The sequence below is a fragment of the Protopterus annectens genome, chromosome 4.part0, assembly GCF_019279795.1.
Source record: "Protopterus annectens isolate FY-2018-M chromosome 4.part0, PAN1.0, whole genome shotgun sequence".
Classification (NCBI taxonomy): domain Eukaryota; kingdom Metazoa; phylum Chordata; order Ceratodontiformes; family Protopteridae; genus Protopterus; species Protopterus annectens.
In genome coordinates, this window is record NC_056733.1 from 1,298,862,884 (window position 1) to 1,298,876,807 (window position 13,924).

At 42.6% G+C, this 13,924-nt stretch overlaps 1 protein-coding gene across 1 annotated transcript in view; it reads right to left on the bottom strand.

Moving 5' to 3' along the window:
* LOC122799847 (rap guanine nucleotide exchange factor 6-like) overlaps positions 1-13,924 on the bottom strand; it is a 1,724,571-nt gene that overhangs the window by 932,978 nt on the left and 777,669 nt on the right. Inside the window, exon 4 of the mRNA XM_044069180.1 lies at positions 8,926-9,062. Coding sequence (XP_043925115.1) covers positions 8,926-9,062 — 137 coding nt within the window. The remainder of the gene's footprint in view (positions 1-8,925; positions 9,063-13,924) is intronic.

The window sequence follows — 13,924 nt, forward strand, 5'->3', positions numbered from 1 at the left end:
TCCAGAATCCAGGGATGATGAATTAAATGACACCACAGAAAAGGAAAACAAATCTGTCGAGGCCAGAAGGGTGCAATGAGAATGACTTTGCTCTTCAACCTGGCAGCTTTCTGAAGGAACTTTAAAATCAGAAGGATCTGCATAAAGTAAACCGGGGGACCAATTGTGGAGAAGGGCACACCTCGGTGACTAAGTAGCTGCTGTACTTGTTGTTCAGAGGAGATGTAAAGAGATTGCAGCAAGGCTGGCCCCACTTGCGGAAAATCAAATCTGCAACCTTCTGGTTGAGGGACTATTCGTGAGGTAACGGAATGCACCTGCTCAGTTTGTATGCTAGCATGATGGATGTCCCTGGAATGTGAATTGCCAAGAGAAAGCAGTTGGAAGACACTTCCCATTGCCACACCCTTAGTGCTTCTCAACATAGGGGGTATGATCTGGTCCCTCCTTGTTTGTTGATGTACCAAATCACTGACATGTTGTCTGTATCACAATCTTTCCCAAAGTGGGAGAGCATCCTGAAAGGCTTGCAATGCTAAAAGCACTGGTCTCAACTCTAGGATGTTGATATGTAAATTGGCCTCTTCAGGGGACCATATGCTTGGACTGTCTTTCCTAGGTAATGCCCCCCCCCACCTCAGCTGGAATGAATCCATGGTCACTATGGACGTGGGCTAAGATGGGACAAATACACGGCCCTGTACAACTTGTTCTGACTGGATCCATCACATCAGATACTTCTTGCACATGTTGGTGATTCATATTTGAGTGGATAAAGAGAGCTGAAGTATTGACCACTGAGATGCCAATATCCACTGAAGAATCCTAATATGAAATCTGGCCAAAGGAACTAAGGTTTTTGCTGCCGTCATTCATCCCAATGCTTGAAGAACCAGGTGGACCGAGACTCTGATACTGCAAGTTATTTTTTTCACTTGTGATCTTAAAGTTTGAACTCTGAAAAGGGGAAGGGAGGCTATAGTTGATTTTGTGTTGAGAAGCGCTCCTATGAATTCTAGACTTTGACTTGGTTCTAGATGATATTTTTCATAATTTATAGTTATTCCTAGCAATGCACAATTCTGGATAACTTTTTGTCTTGACATAATAAGCTGATGCCTGGTCAGAGTGGAAATGAGCCAGTCGTCTAAGTATGGAAACACCCGGAATCACTGCAGTCTCAAATGAGCTGCTAATACTGTCATATATTTGGTGAACACCTTGAGGGCTGTGGTGAGACCAAAGGGCAGTGCTCTGAACTGGTAATAACTGGCTCCCAGCCAGAAGTGTAAGAATTTCCTGGATCATCTGTTCATCTTTATATGATCGTACGCATCCTGGAGAAGAATGGACTGAACCGTGACCATCCAGAAATTGGTCTTTTGAACAGATTTGTTTAGGTTGCTGAGATCTAGAACTGGTCTCCAGTTCCCTATTTTCTTTGGCACTAAAAATACTTTTGACTAAGTTTCTGATCCTTTCTGGTCTCAGGGGACCTCTTGGATGACTCTTTTGTCTAGCAGCTTTTGTATTTTTATTGTTGCTTGCTCCCTCTGACTGTGTGGAACATCGGGGACTCTTCTGGAATTGAGAGGAGGAAGGGAAAATGGAAAATGATTTGATTTGATCCTTTGCACCCTAGTATCTTCTGTTATTTCTAGCCAAGTTCTCTGGTGCAGGGATAAATGACCCCTGATTGCCTCCAGAGGGGGACAATTGGGCCTCCTTTCAGGAGTGCTGGAAGGGTTTGCCAAAGAAAGATTCTCTGGACAGTTGATGTTGTGGGCCTCCTCTGCTGCGAGGGTGGCATCTACCATTTGAATTTCCCCCTCTGCCTCTGGGGGTATACTCTCCACGTGTGTCCTGGAAAGATCCTTGTGATTTCTTGAACCGCAACTTTCCACTGCCCTGATGATTCCACAAAAAGAATCTTTGAGGGGTGGAAAAATGTGTGCCCACAGCAGAAAGGGTCTTTTCATTCTTCCCACACCTGGACAAAGTGTCTTTTACTTTATGAACAAAAGCAGCCATGGTGTCAAAAGGAATACTGATGACCGTAGACTTAAAATGACTCCACAAAATCACATAAACGCATCCAGGTATGTCTCCTAATGGATATGCCTGAACCCACTGACCTTGAGGTTCCATCTGCTACATTCAAAATAAGCTTCATGGAAAAGTTGGATATCGATTGTAGGGTTGCCAACTGAGAAGTGACGAAAGCCTTCAGCTCTTCAGAAATGGTTCCTGTGAAGGTATCTGAAAGTTCCTTAATCAGATCCTTCTGTACTCTGGTGAAATGTGCCAAACAGTTTAGAGATTTCTCCAAAGTGTTGCTGGGCAGTCTCCTCTCTGTTTCAGGATTTTGAGGATGTCTCTGAATGAGACATCATCAGGAGTTGACCGGTGGGACCCTCCTCAAAATCTGCATCCTCTTTGATAGATTCAGGGGAATCTAAATGCTTCCTCTTGCATGCCTCTTCTTACGGACCTCATTATTGTGATATTCTGGGAAGTATCAGAAGAGTTCGGAATACCCAAATGGGAGTCCTGGGATTTTGATACCGGCTGTCCCTGAGGAGAGGTTATTTGAGACTCTTGGCACAAAGGTGGGGTCAATGTAGGTACAGATCCCAAGGGGATAGGCACCATCTGAGTCATTGTTGCTGGCTAAGCTCTCTCCAAAGTCCTAAAAGCAGACCTTCCTGGGGAGGGATAGGAACCTTTATCCAAGAAAAGGGCTTTCTGATCCCTGGTCCTTCTCTGCTCCGAGGAACACCCCCTCCCCCGAGGCAGAAGTCAGAGCCATACTTACCATTGCTGTGGGTCTGAGGTGCAGAGATGGCTCTGAAGCTCTCAGAGTCGACTGAAATACCTTGGATCCTACAGGGCAGAATCAGCTATGAGAGCTCTCTGGATTTGATTAAGCTGAAGAGCTCAGAGCAAACTTCAGATCTGAGGATACAACAATCCTCAGATTCGAAGTAGATGGGCCTAGACGACTAGGATCCAAGGGCTCTGAGACCAAGGAAGGAGTCAGAGGAAGAAAAGTTAGAAGTGGTGTTGTGGATGTACAGGCTTCCTGACCTGATGGGGTAGGAGCCGAGGTAAAAGCTGGGTGACACTGTGCTGAGAGGAACTGTCTCACTACCCTCTCCGCATCCTCTAAAGTAAGGCTTTTAGAAGAGCGTGAGGAATGCATTGAAGGTGATTCTGGTCAGTACAAAAATGGAGAGGTACTCTTGATGGGACTAGGTCCACCAATGGGGAGTACTTTGTTGTAGGCAAAGCAATCACATCCAAGAAAGATAGGGATGCTAACGATTGTATCAAGCATGCGAAAAGATGAAAGGAAATAAAAAATATATATATAAAATTGAAGAATAACAAAAATAAAGCACTTATCTAGTTGACTAGCTCGAGAGACAAATCACCACGTCTTTCACCTAATGGCGGTAAATGATATCTGGGGTAATGGGGGTTGGCGCATTATGGTTAAGGGAGAGGCTTGAGAGTTCAAAGTTGCCAAAAGCTTTTGCAGCGACCGAGTAGGATCCAACGTCTCAGATCCGAATCCATCAGTTGAGAACAGAATGAAAATTGACAGCATCAGATCACATGTTAAGAAGACCTGCAATCAATGAAAGGGACTCCTAACACCCGGAAAAAGATGATGTGAAGATAAGTAAGTTGCCTAGGTAAGGAAACATATAAATGCTCTTCACTCTGCAATGAGCTATCACTGGAGCTAGACATTTTTTAAACATCCTTGGAGCTGTAGATAACCCAGAGGATAACGCAGAGAACTGATAATGTGACCAGACACACAAAATCTGAGGAAACCTCTGAACTGTTTGACATCAGGGACGTGATGATAAGCATCTTTTAAGTCTGGAGTTACCATGAAATCTGGAAGAGAATGACAGGTAACAGACTCTGAAAGGTCAGCATCTTGAACTTTGGTACTTTTGCAAACATATTGAGAAAGGATAGGTCAATTACTGGTCTCCAAGAAAGATTCTTCTTTCTCACCAGAAACATTCTGTAATAGAATCATTCTTCCCTTTGGTTTTGAGGCACTGGTTCTATATCCTCCAAGGAAAGCATATGGCAAAAAACCTGAGGAAAAAATCTTTCTGGTTCAGAGGATGGGGGTGGGTTGGGGGGGGGGGGGTTATGTCTACCCAGTGTCATCTGTAACTCTTCAGAACCACTCTCAGAACCCATTTGTCTGAAATGATCTGTTGCCAAAGAGGAAGACTGAGAAACAGTTTCTGTGACAGATTTGAAGGGGTACAGGTGTGTATGTGTGGGGGTGGGGATATTGGCAGAGTCATTCTGAGGTAAAATCCTGTCCCTTTTTCTGAACGGATCCCTGATTTGGTGGACACCTCCTGCCATTTCTTTTTGGATCCCTGTATGCTGAAAGCTTGCTGGTATTGCTTGTTTTGCTTTTTGAAAAAAAAAAAAAAAAAAGACCAGAATCTTTGGAAGATTTAGGAAAAGGGGCCGAAAAAATCTTATTAAGTCCCTGGATCACTCTGTCTCTTTCATACAATTTGAGTACCCGAGTAGAACGACCAAACAAAATTTCCTTATCAAAGGAGATTTCAAAATCTCAGATTTTACTTCTTCAGAAAATTTCTGATTACATACTCTGGCAAAGCATCTCATCACAGTAGCTGTAGCCCCAGACACAAAGTCAGCACAATCATATACACTTTTTAAAGAATGTTTAGACACTTGAGAAAGAGTAACAATAATAGGATTCAATAAGGACCTATCTTCTGAGGGTAATGTGGAAAAAATATATTTTATTTTTAATGTGAATTTGTTAATTGGGGTAGAGCACTTATCCCACTGGAACCATTTCAGACTCAGCTCAAGAAAAACACAATAGTTACGTGAGACTGTATATAAAATGAATGACAAAATGCAATATATATATATATATATATATATATATATATATATATATATATATATATATATATATAATTTTTGCAGTGGAATTAATTTCTTAGGGACAGTGATGACTCTGTAAATGGCATTTTAAATGGACTGAATGGTGAATAAATGTATTTTAGAAACTGCAGAAATTAGTGGGAGGCAATATTCTGGCTGAGCCAGTAAGATACATTTACCTATGCCATTTCTACATGGTCTGAATAGAAAACTGGAGATCCTATTAGCCCAGAATAGGAGAAAGTTGACTTTTGTGTGTGTGCAGTCCAGGTGGAATTGGAAATTTAGGAAGGGGTCTAGCCAAACCTCTAGGTATCTGAATAAAGTGACAATTTCAATAGGATTTTTAGAGGCCTGGAGACAGGAGTGAGCTTTTGCTTATTGCCAAAAGGCATTGTTTTTGTTTTGGAAGAGTTTAATAGTTATTTATCACCGACCCATTGAATAAGGGCATGAAAATCAGCCTGAAGTTCAAGTTCAATGGAAAATACAGAATGGTTGCAGTGGAATAGGACCATGTCGTCAGCATAAAGCAGGTCAGGAAGATAAGGTAAGTCAAAAGAAAGTTTGTTAGTGTATATAGAAAAGGGGAGAGGTGCCAGAACATATCCTTAAGGGTCACCTTTCGGCAGAGGGACTGATGTAGAGGTTGATGAATTGAAATTAGCTGAGAACTGGTGATTAGACACGTAATTTTTTAACCAGGGCAGTGCATCATCACTAATACCTATTTCAGTGAGACGGTCTAGGAGAACTGAGTGATCAACAATAGCAAAGGCTCTGGTGAGGTCAATAAAAAGGGTCTATAATAGAACATCGAATGTTTAATAGTTTGAATCACTAAAGGTCGACCTTTAATGATCGCACTATTAAAACATTGAATGTTCCTAAAAAATAATTTAAAAAAAAAACTAAAGGGTATAGGCACTCACACCCCCACTACTTAAATATACCAACTCCGAGACTGCACTACATTGAAGTAAACAGAAATCTTCCCTTATGGAGATTTTCGTTTACACATTCGATATTCTGAACGTTCGCTATTGTGTCGACAATATAATATAGACCCAATAAAAATTGCTCCAGTAATTAGGCCTTTGTCCGTTCCAAGAAGAATGTTATCCTTGAGTGTCCAGGTAGCTGTGGATTTTCTGTGACCAGACCAAAAGCCATGATCCTTTTCAGAGGAGAAGGTGGTATTGGTTGATATATTATCTAAGTTGCAAATAAAGTAATTTTTCCAGAATCTTCAGTAGGGTAGAAAGAATCGAAATAGGCCAAATGTCTAATGGATTGGAAGGACTGGGTTTCTTAGGGAGAGATTTTACAATGGCATTCTTCCAGATAATAGGCATAATATCAAGTGTATCAGACAGGTTACAGATGTGTTTCAAAGGGATTATAACATTGTCTCTACAGTGATAAATAAACCATGGGAGAAGGCTGTCAGTACCAGGGGTGCTATCAAGTTTAATTTGTTTAAGCAGAAGGAAAATGTCCTTGGATGTGATAATTCTGAAGTAGAAATAAGGGATGTATGAAGAGGTGGGACTGTCAGATGCAGTTTGGGTTTGGTTAGAGAAAGGGCTGGGATGGTTGCTGAAATGAGAAAGGAAATCAGATGCAGAAAGTTGAGAGGATGTGGAATTCATGGAGGGAAAGGTCTTCCATCCTGTAGGATGGTTGACCTCTTTCCAAAAGTTTTTGGGTGATTTTATTACTGAGGTTTGGTATGATTTTATCAAATGACTTTTAAGACAACATCTTGCTTGGCAAGGTTGCGTAGCTTGGTGTAATGCTGTCTGCTTACAGTAGTAGGAAGTGCTTTCCAAGAATGCCATGTGTTGTCTCTGAGTTGTACAAGAGCTTTAAACTCATAAGTTAACCAGTCCTTAGTTTTATGCTTGCACAGTCTTTGGATTAGTGGGAAGGGGGAGTTTTGCAGGTGAGTTAGTATAGATGTGAGTAGCTCTGCAGCAATGTTAGGCCCAGATGAGTTCAAAACTGGTGACCAGTCAATGGTTTTGGAGAGGATGGATTTAAAAGTTCCTCAAACTGTCATTACAAGTTAAAAAATACTTCAACATATGAGTCTAGTAGTTCAGGATTATGAAGGCTAAGGGTTAAGGAAAAAAAATTATCTTTATAGACCTGTCAAAGGCTTTACCAGCCTTGTCCAAAGGAAAAGGATTAACATTATCCAGAACCTTGTTAGCAGCTGGAGAAGAAAGAGAAATAGCAGCAGAGTCTAACCGGAGGAGAGAAAACAAACACTTGCTAGACTACGGAACTTTATAAAGTCTATCTGCCTTTTTAGGGAATGAAGATTGACAATCATAATAATTGCAGAGAGAATCAAAAACATCCTCAGAGGCTGGCATGACACCATAGTATGTATCATAGCTACTTGTAACATACAATATATCTCCTTAAGGAGGGGTAACGTCCATTTGTTCCCACAAAATACACTGTTCATCCTGGACACAGTCTCAGAAAAAGAAAACCCCTTTACAGGAGAAGCTGAGGAAACATTTCTCAGAATCAGAGTCAGGTGCTTGTGAGGAAAAAACAGAAGAAGTCCTATCCTTGTAATTATTACAATCTTCTGAAAGAACATCTGCAGGATTTGTGAAATTAGGAATTATTTTTCAATGTTCTTGAATTTTCACAAGATTGAAAATCTGCAATAAACCCATAGCTATGGTAACTAATTTGACTTTAATAACAGACACACCAAAATAGGTCTAACCTTTTGTTGCTTTTTCCTAGAGACATTCTTAGAAGACTGATGGATGGCACTTTAACACGGGAAACAGATCTTGTACCTCACCACCACAGGAAGAACCTCCCAGTGAAACTCTCTTACCCAAGAAGATGGTTCTCTCATGGATAATGGACACTGGAACAGCCTCAGAGGACATGGTTTACCCCTGTCCGTGGTGGTAGAATGGACTATACCAGAGGTTCCAGGAGAAACCAGTGAGTGGTCAGACCACCTGCAAAGGCCCCTACCAATGACTGAGGGGTGGACTGATCCAGCCATTATATCCTGGGCAGGAAATAACCCAAACAGCTGTAGTCTACTGCAGCAATGAGAATGCTGATCATCCTGGAACTCTGTGCATGTGTAGCAATGCGCTTTTCTGCATATTTGGACTTCTAAGCCTCAAAACAAGAAAGCTGACTTTTTTAAAGTTCACACAAACACAAACATTTATAAACAGCTTTTTCACTGGAGGTTGGTGTCTGCAGCCCAGCAGCCAGTACCTCAAGCTCTCATTGGCAGTACTTAAAGACTGCAAAAGTAAAATGGTATAACATTCCTCTTATTAATATTAATTTACAGATTGACTAGTCTTATTCTGGTCAGCCCACTATAAATTTATAAAGAATATTTAATGCTCCTGAAGTCTGACTCATTTCAGCAGTTTGACACTTCTGTGCTCCTATCTATTAACATTATAGTGTGCATTTTTCATTTTGATAAAGATTATATGTAGTCATTCAAATACAATTAGCACTGCATAAGAGGAAGGATAAACATAAATACAACACAAAAAAATACCAAATTATATTATGTTTTAAAAACATTTTGTTTTATAGCAGCTAGTCTAAAATCTGATTTTCTTCTTTAATATGTCATGGTCACTTTTGCTTTGCTGTTTTTAAGGGAAAATATAACTTCACATTAAATAACAGGTCTAAGGTCATCCTAAAACACCAATCTCTGACTCTGTTTCAACTAGCTTGCTATCAGAGCTATATACATATAATGTGTGGTTATATGATATCCATAGATCGATATACATATACATGGAATTCAGGAAAAAAATTCTCCTAAACTTCAACTTCTACAATGATATCATACATTCAAGTAACTGATAACTCTTTTACTACAGTGGAAATATTAATAAAGTTATGTCTGTTTTCAGTACAATAAATACTACGTGTGGGACTTACTTCTTGATAATCTTCAAGAACTGTAGCTCCTGCTTGTTCCACAGTTTCAAAAGTCATAACTGAGCACAACTCCTTCCTAACAGACATGGTCATGTTGGCAAATGCAGGCAGCTGGTGCATGAATTCCAGCAATTGCTCTGTTAAGAAAAAGTAATAAGGACTTAAAAATAAGGTAATGGGTCTTTGAGCTACTATGCTACATACAAATGATCTGCAAAAAGTGTTAATTTTACATACATAAAGACAATCTACAGCACTTCATTAAATTCAAGTGAAAAAAACGTTCAAGTATAGAACATATAAAGGCAAAATTCCTGTCTGATTAAAAAAATGGCACTTTTCACCAATTAAGTACTTGAAATATATAAGACTAACTGCTCAGCTTTGGATAAAAAAAGAAGTTATGTACTCACCATAACGTTCCATCTGAGTAGTTCTACTTCATTTGTCTTCAACCTGTGGGTACCGGATCCGTATCGGATCCGAGCTGGCAAGTTCACTAGCATCTGCTCTGAGCTCCAAGCTCCTTCCCTTACCCATAATACACCTCCACTACCTTCCAACCCCCAGATCAAGTTTACTGCCACTTATACTGAGAACCTGACCTGAAAGAATACCTTATGACCTAAAAACTGCATCCAAACAGGCTGTCCATATGATAAGGCCAGGAGGAAGGAGGGGGGGAGGGAACATTTGAAGACAAATGAAGTAGAACTACTCAGATGGAACGCTATGGTGAGTACATAATTTCTTTATCTGAAGTAGTTTACTTCATTTGGTCTTCAACCTGTGGGACAGAGTCCCCAGCTACTAAACTCCTGGTGGCCCTCATGGAAGGATATTCTGGAGCACCGCGGAACCAAAGGATGCTCTCCTTCTAGAAGTCAAATCCAATTTGTAGTGAGAAATAAAGGTATGAGATGATGACCAAGTAGCTGCGGAACAAATATCATCCAATGAGACTCTAGACCAAAAGGCCACGGAAGTAGCCATTGGCCTAGTGGAATGAGCTTTCACCTGACCCAGAGGAGACAAACCTTTATCCTTATAGACCTTAAGGATGCAAAAGGAAACCCACCTAGGGATAGTGACCTTGGAGATATGTTTACCCAAAAAGGGTTTAGAGAAGGACACAAACAATTGATGAGATTTACGAAAGGTTTTAGCCCTGTGTAAATAAAATCGTAACTGTCTATGAACATCCAACAAGTGGAGTCTGTATTCCATTTTGTTAGCAAAATTTGGAAAGAAAACAGGTAAGTTAATGGTCTGATTGATGTTAACTTGTGATGCAACCTCGGGAAGAAAGAATGGATTGGTCCGAATGGAAACCCTATCCTTATATATGGAACTTTAATAGACAAAGCTTGCAGTTCTGAAACCCTTTTAGCAGAGGTGATAGCGACTAGAAATGCTGTTTTCCAAGACAAAAACTTAAGATCTGTGGTTGCTGCAGGTTCAAATGGCAGAGCAACCAAAGCTTGAAGAACCATAGTGAGGTCCCATGGGGGAACAGGATCCTTGACCGGGGGGGGGGGGGGGGGTGTAAAAGAAAAGTACCTTTAATAAAGGCTTTACACAGTCTGGAAGGGGCCAGAGAAGCAGAATTCTCACTCACGTGAAAATGAGAGATGGCAGCTAATTGAACTTTAACAGTAGAAGAGCTTGCTCCTTGTTGAAAAATACTGACTAGGAAGTCGAGAATGGCAGAAATAGGAGCCGTGAAAGGGTCTAAATTCCTTTGAGTAGCCCAAAAGGAAAAACATTTCCATTTGCTGGGGTAAATCTTCCTGGTGGAAGACTTATGAGCTGACACCAGACTAGACTTGACTGAAGAGGATAATCCAGGAGTCCTAGCAATCAGGGGAACTGGAGCAGTCAAGCCGTGAGCTACAAACTGTCCAGGTTCAGATGAGAAACCCCCAAGGGATGTGAAATAAGATCCTGAATGGGATCCAAGATCCAAGGCGGAGTCAGAAGATGTAACCAAAGGAAAGGAAACCATACCTGGCAAGGCCAAAACGGGGCAATGAGGATCACTTTGCTCCCCAGTTGACAAGCTTTCTGTAGAAACCTCTGAATAAGAGGTACTGGAGGGTAAGCATACAGAAGACCGGGAGGCCAAGCATGGACTAGAGCATCTCTGGGGGACTCCCCTGGCTGGGGGTTTAGAGTGAAGAACTCATTGCACTTTACACATTGGAAGGAGATGCGAAGAGATAGCAGCAAGGCTGACCCCACTCCAGAAAGATCTGCTCCGCTACTGAATGATTCAGAGACCACTCGTAAGGCATCAGAATAGTCAGACTTAACCTGTTCACTAGGATGTTGGACCTTCCCGGAATGTGCATTGCTATGAGAAAGTGACCGGTGGAGATTGCCCATTCTCAAACTCTCATGGCCTCGCGGCAAAGGGGGTAAGATCTGGTCCCACCCCGTTTGCTGACATACCAGACCACTGACATGTTGTCTGACTGAATTGCAATGGTTCTCAGAGGAAGAAAGGCATGAAGGGTCTGCAATGCCAGAAGGGCCGCCCTCATCTTCAGAACATTTATATGCAAACTGGTCTTGATAGGGGACCACAGGCCTTGGACTGTCCTGCCCAAACAATGTCCCGCCACCCAAGTTGAGAGGCATCCGTGGTCACTGTGGGTTGGACAGGGGCTGGAACAAAAGGTCGTCCCTCCAAGATTACCAGAGAGTACATCCACCAAAGAAGGGATGACCTGCAGACTCGACTGAGGTGTACTGGATATGATAATGGAAGATCCAACAGGGACCATTGCACCGTTAGAGTCCACTGTATTACTCGCATGTGTAACTGGGCGCACAGAAAAAGCGTTACGGTCGCTGCCATAGAACCTAGGGCCTTCAAAACTTATTCTGCTGAGGGAAGATGAGAACGGTAGATCAAGGAAACATGCATCCTCAGGTTTCGAACTCTCTCCGTGATCAGGAAGATTTTTCACTGTAGTGTGTCTATTTGTGCCCCAATGTCGTCTATCACCTGGACACAATTTAAAAGAGATTTGGATACGTTGATTGTAGTCCCCAAGTGAAGTGCAAGCTTTAAGAAATAATTCCTGGTTTGACAAAGTAGATGACTGGTGGGAGCAGTTAGTAGCCAATCGTCCAGGTACGGGTAGACCTGAATACCCTGAAGCCTCAGGTGAGCCGCTACTACCGCCATCACTTTGGTGAACACCCTGGGGGCTGTGGTGAGACCAAAGGGTAGGGCTTGAAATTGGTACTGACTGACTCCTAGCTGGAAGTGGAGGAACCTCCTGGAGCTTCTGTGCATCTTTATGTGATAGTAGGCATCCAGGAGGTCTAACAAGCACATGCAGGTACGGCATGATGGACTGTAATGTGACAATCCGGAATTTTTCTTTGGCAACTGACAGGTTCAGGGTAGATAGGTCCAAAATGGTCCTTAAGTCCCCTGTTTTCTTTGGCACCAAAAAGAACCTGGAGTAAGATGCCCGATCAGAACTGATCTGGGGGGGGGGGGGGGTTTGATGGTTCGTTTCTCTAGCAGTTTGGAGATTTCCAGTGCTTCTGCCTCCCTTTGCATGGTTGGTACATCCGGGAGGTGTTTGGGAGGAACCACAAAAGGGATAGAGTATCCTCTGGATATTTGTATTTATTTATTTTATATTTGTTGACCGGGCTAGTCTAACTGGATATATGTTCATTTTCAGTAGAGGCCCGGGGAGAAAAGCTCCAGGAAATAACATACAATGTAACAAAAAAAAATAGCATAGAGACAGTCCTATGCAGCAATAATTATAACATCAAAAACAGTTTTAAACAGCTGTAGTTATAACAGAGAGTGTAAGCTAAAGAAATTGGTAAAGAAAATTATAAAATATAGATATGATCTGAAGCACCCAGCAGTCTGATGATACGGACTCCCATGCCGCCAGGTGCAATGAAAATCGACCCCCTGACTGCCTCCAGAGTAGAGCAGTCAGGCAACCCCTCAAGGTTGCTGTCCGGGGCTGTCTGAGAATGGTTCTCGAGACCCTAAATTCCTTAGACCCACTCTGCTTCTGGGCCGGTGTCTGTCCTGTCCCCCTCTGCCTCTGGGGGAAGAAGAGCCCTGAGTGTCCCAGGAATACTGAGACTTCCAGAACCGCATCTTCTTTTGGCCTCTCTGATTCTGGGAAAAAGATCTTTGAGGGTTTGAGAAGTGGATTCCAATGGCAGACAGTGTATTCCCATCTTTTTCACTCTGGACCAAAGTCTCTTTGACGGTCTTACCAAAAAGGGTAGAGCCGTCATAAAGGGCCCTAGCAAAAGGCGTCTTGAAAGGTTCCAAAAATGTACATAATCTGAGCCAGGCGTTGCACCTCATGGACATGCTGGACTCAACTGCCCTAACCGCTTCTTCAGTAGCATGTGAAAGGAGTCGCATGGATGTACTGGAAACTGCTTTTAAAGTGGCCATCCTCGCGGAGAATGTGTCTCTGTCCTGCGACATGGACTTAGGGGGAGACTCCCTTGACCAAGTCGCGCTGTAGTCTAGTAACGTGGGCCAGGTAGTTCAGCTCCCTGATGGAAAAGGTCGCTGACGCATAAACCCGTTTCCCTAAGCGGTCCATCATCTGAGATTCTCGGTCGGGGTGATGAACCGAGGAACTCTCCTGGGCTACTTCTTTTTTAGTGGCTGCTGCTACACTATAGCGTCTATAGGGGAGCCCTTGCTCCATGCTGGTATATCTGAGGGTGGACTCAAGATCTTGTCTGTACGTTTCGAGATTGACTCCATGGTGTCCGGCTCCTTCCAGGCCCGTGAAGTGACTAGGTCCACCAGGGGATCTGCAGGAGGGGACACCCAGGAAGTAGATGGGCCCGTGCCAAAAGCCTCCAGAAACACAAATTCATCAGAAGAATGTTTGGGGGTGGACCAACCTCCCCGCTGGCATAGGATTTCCATGATGTCTCCAAAGGAGACATCCTTGAGAGGTGGCCTGGGGGAACCTTCCCCATCATC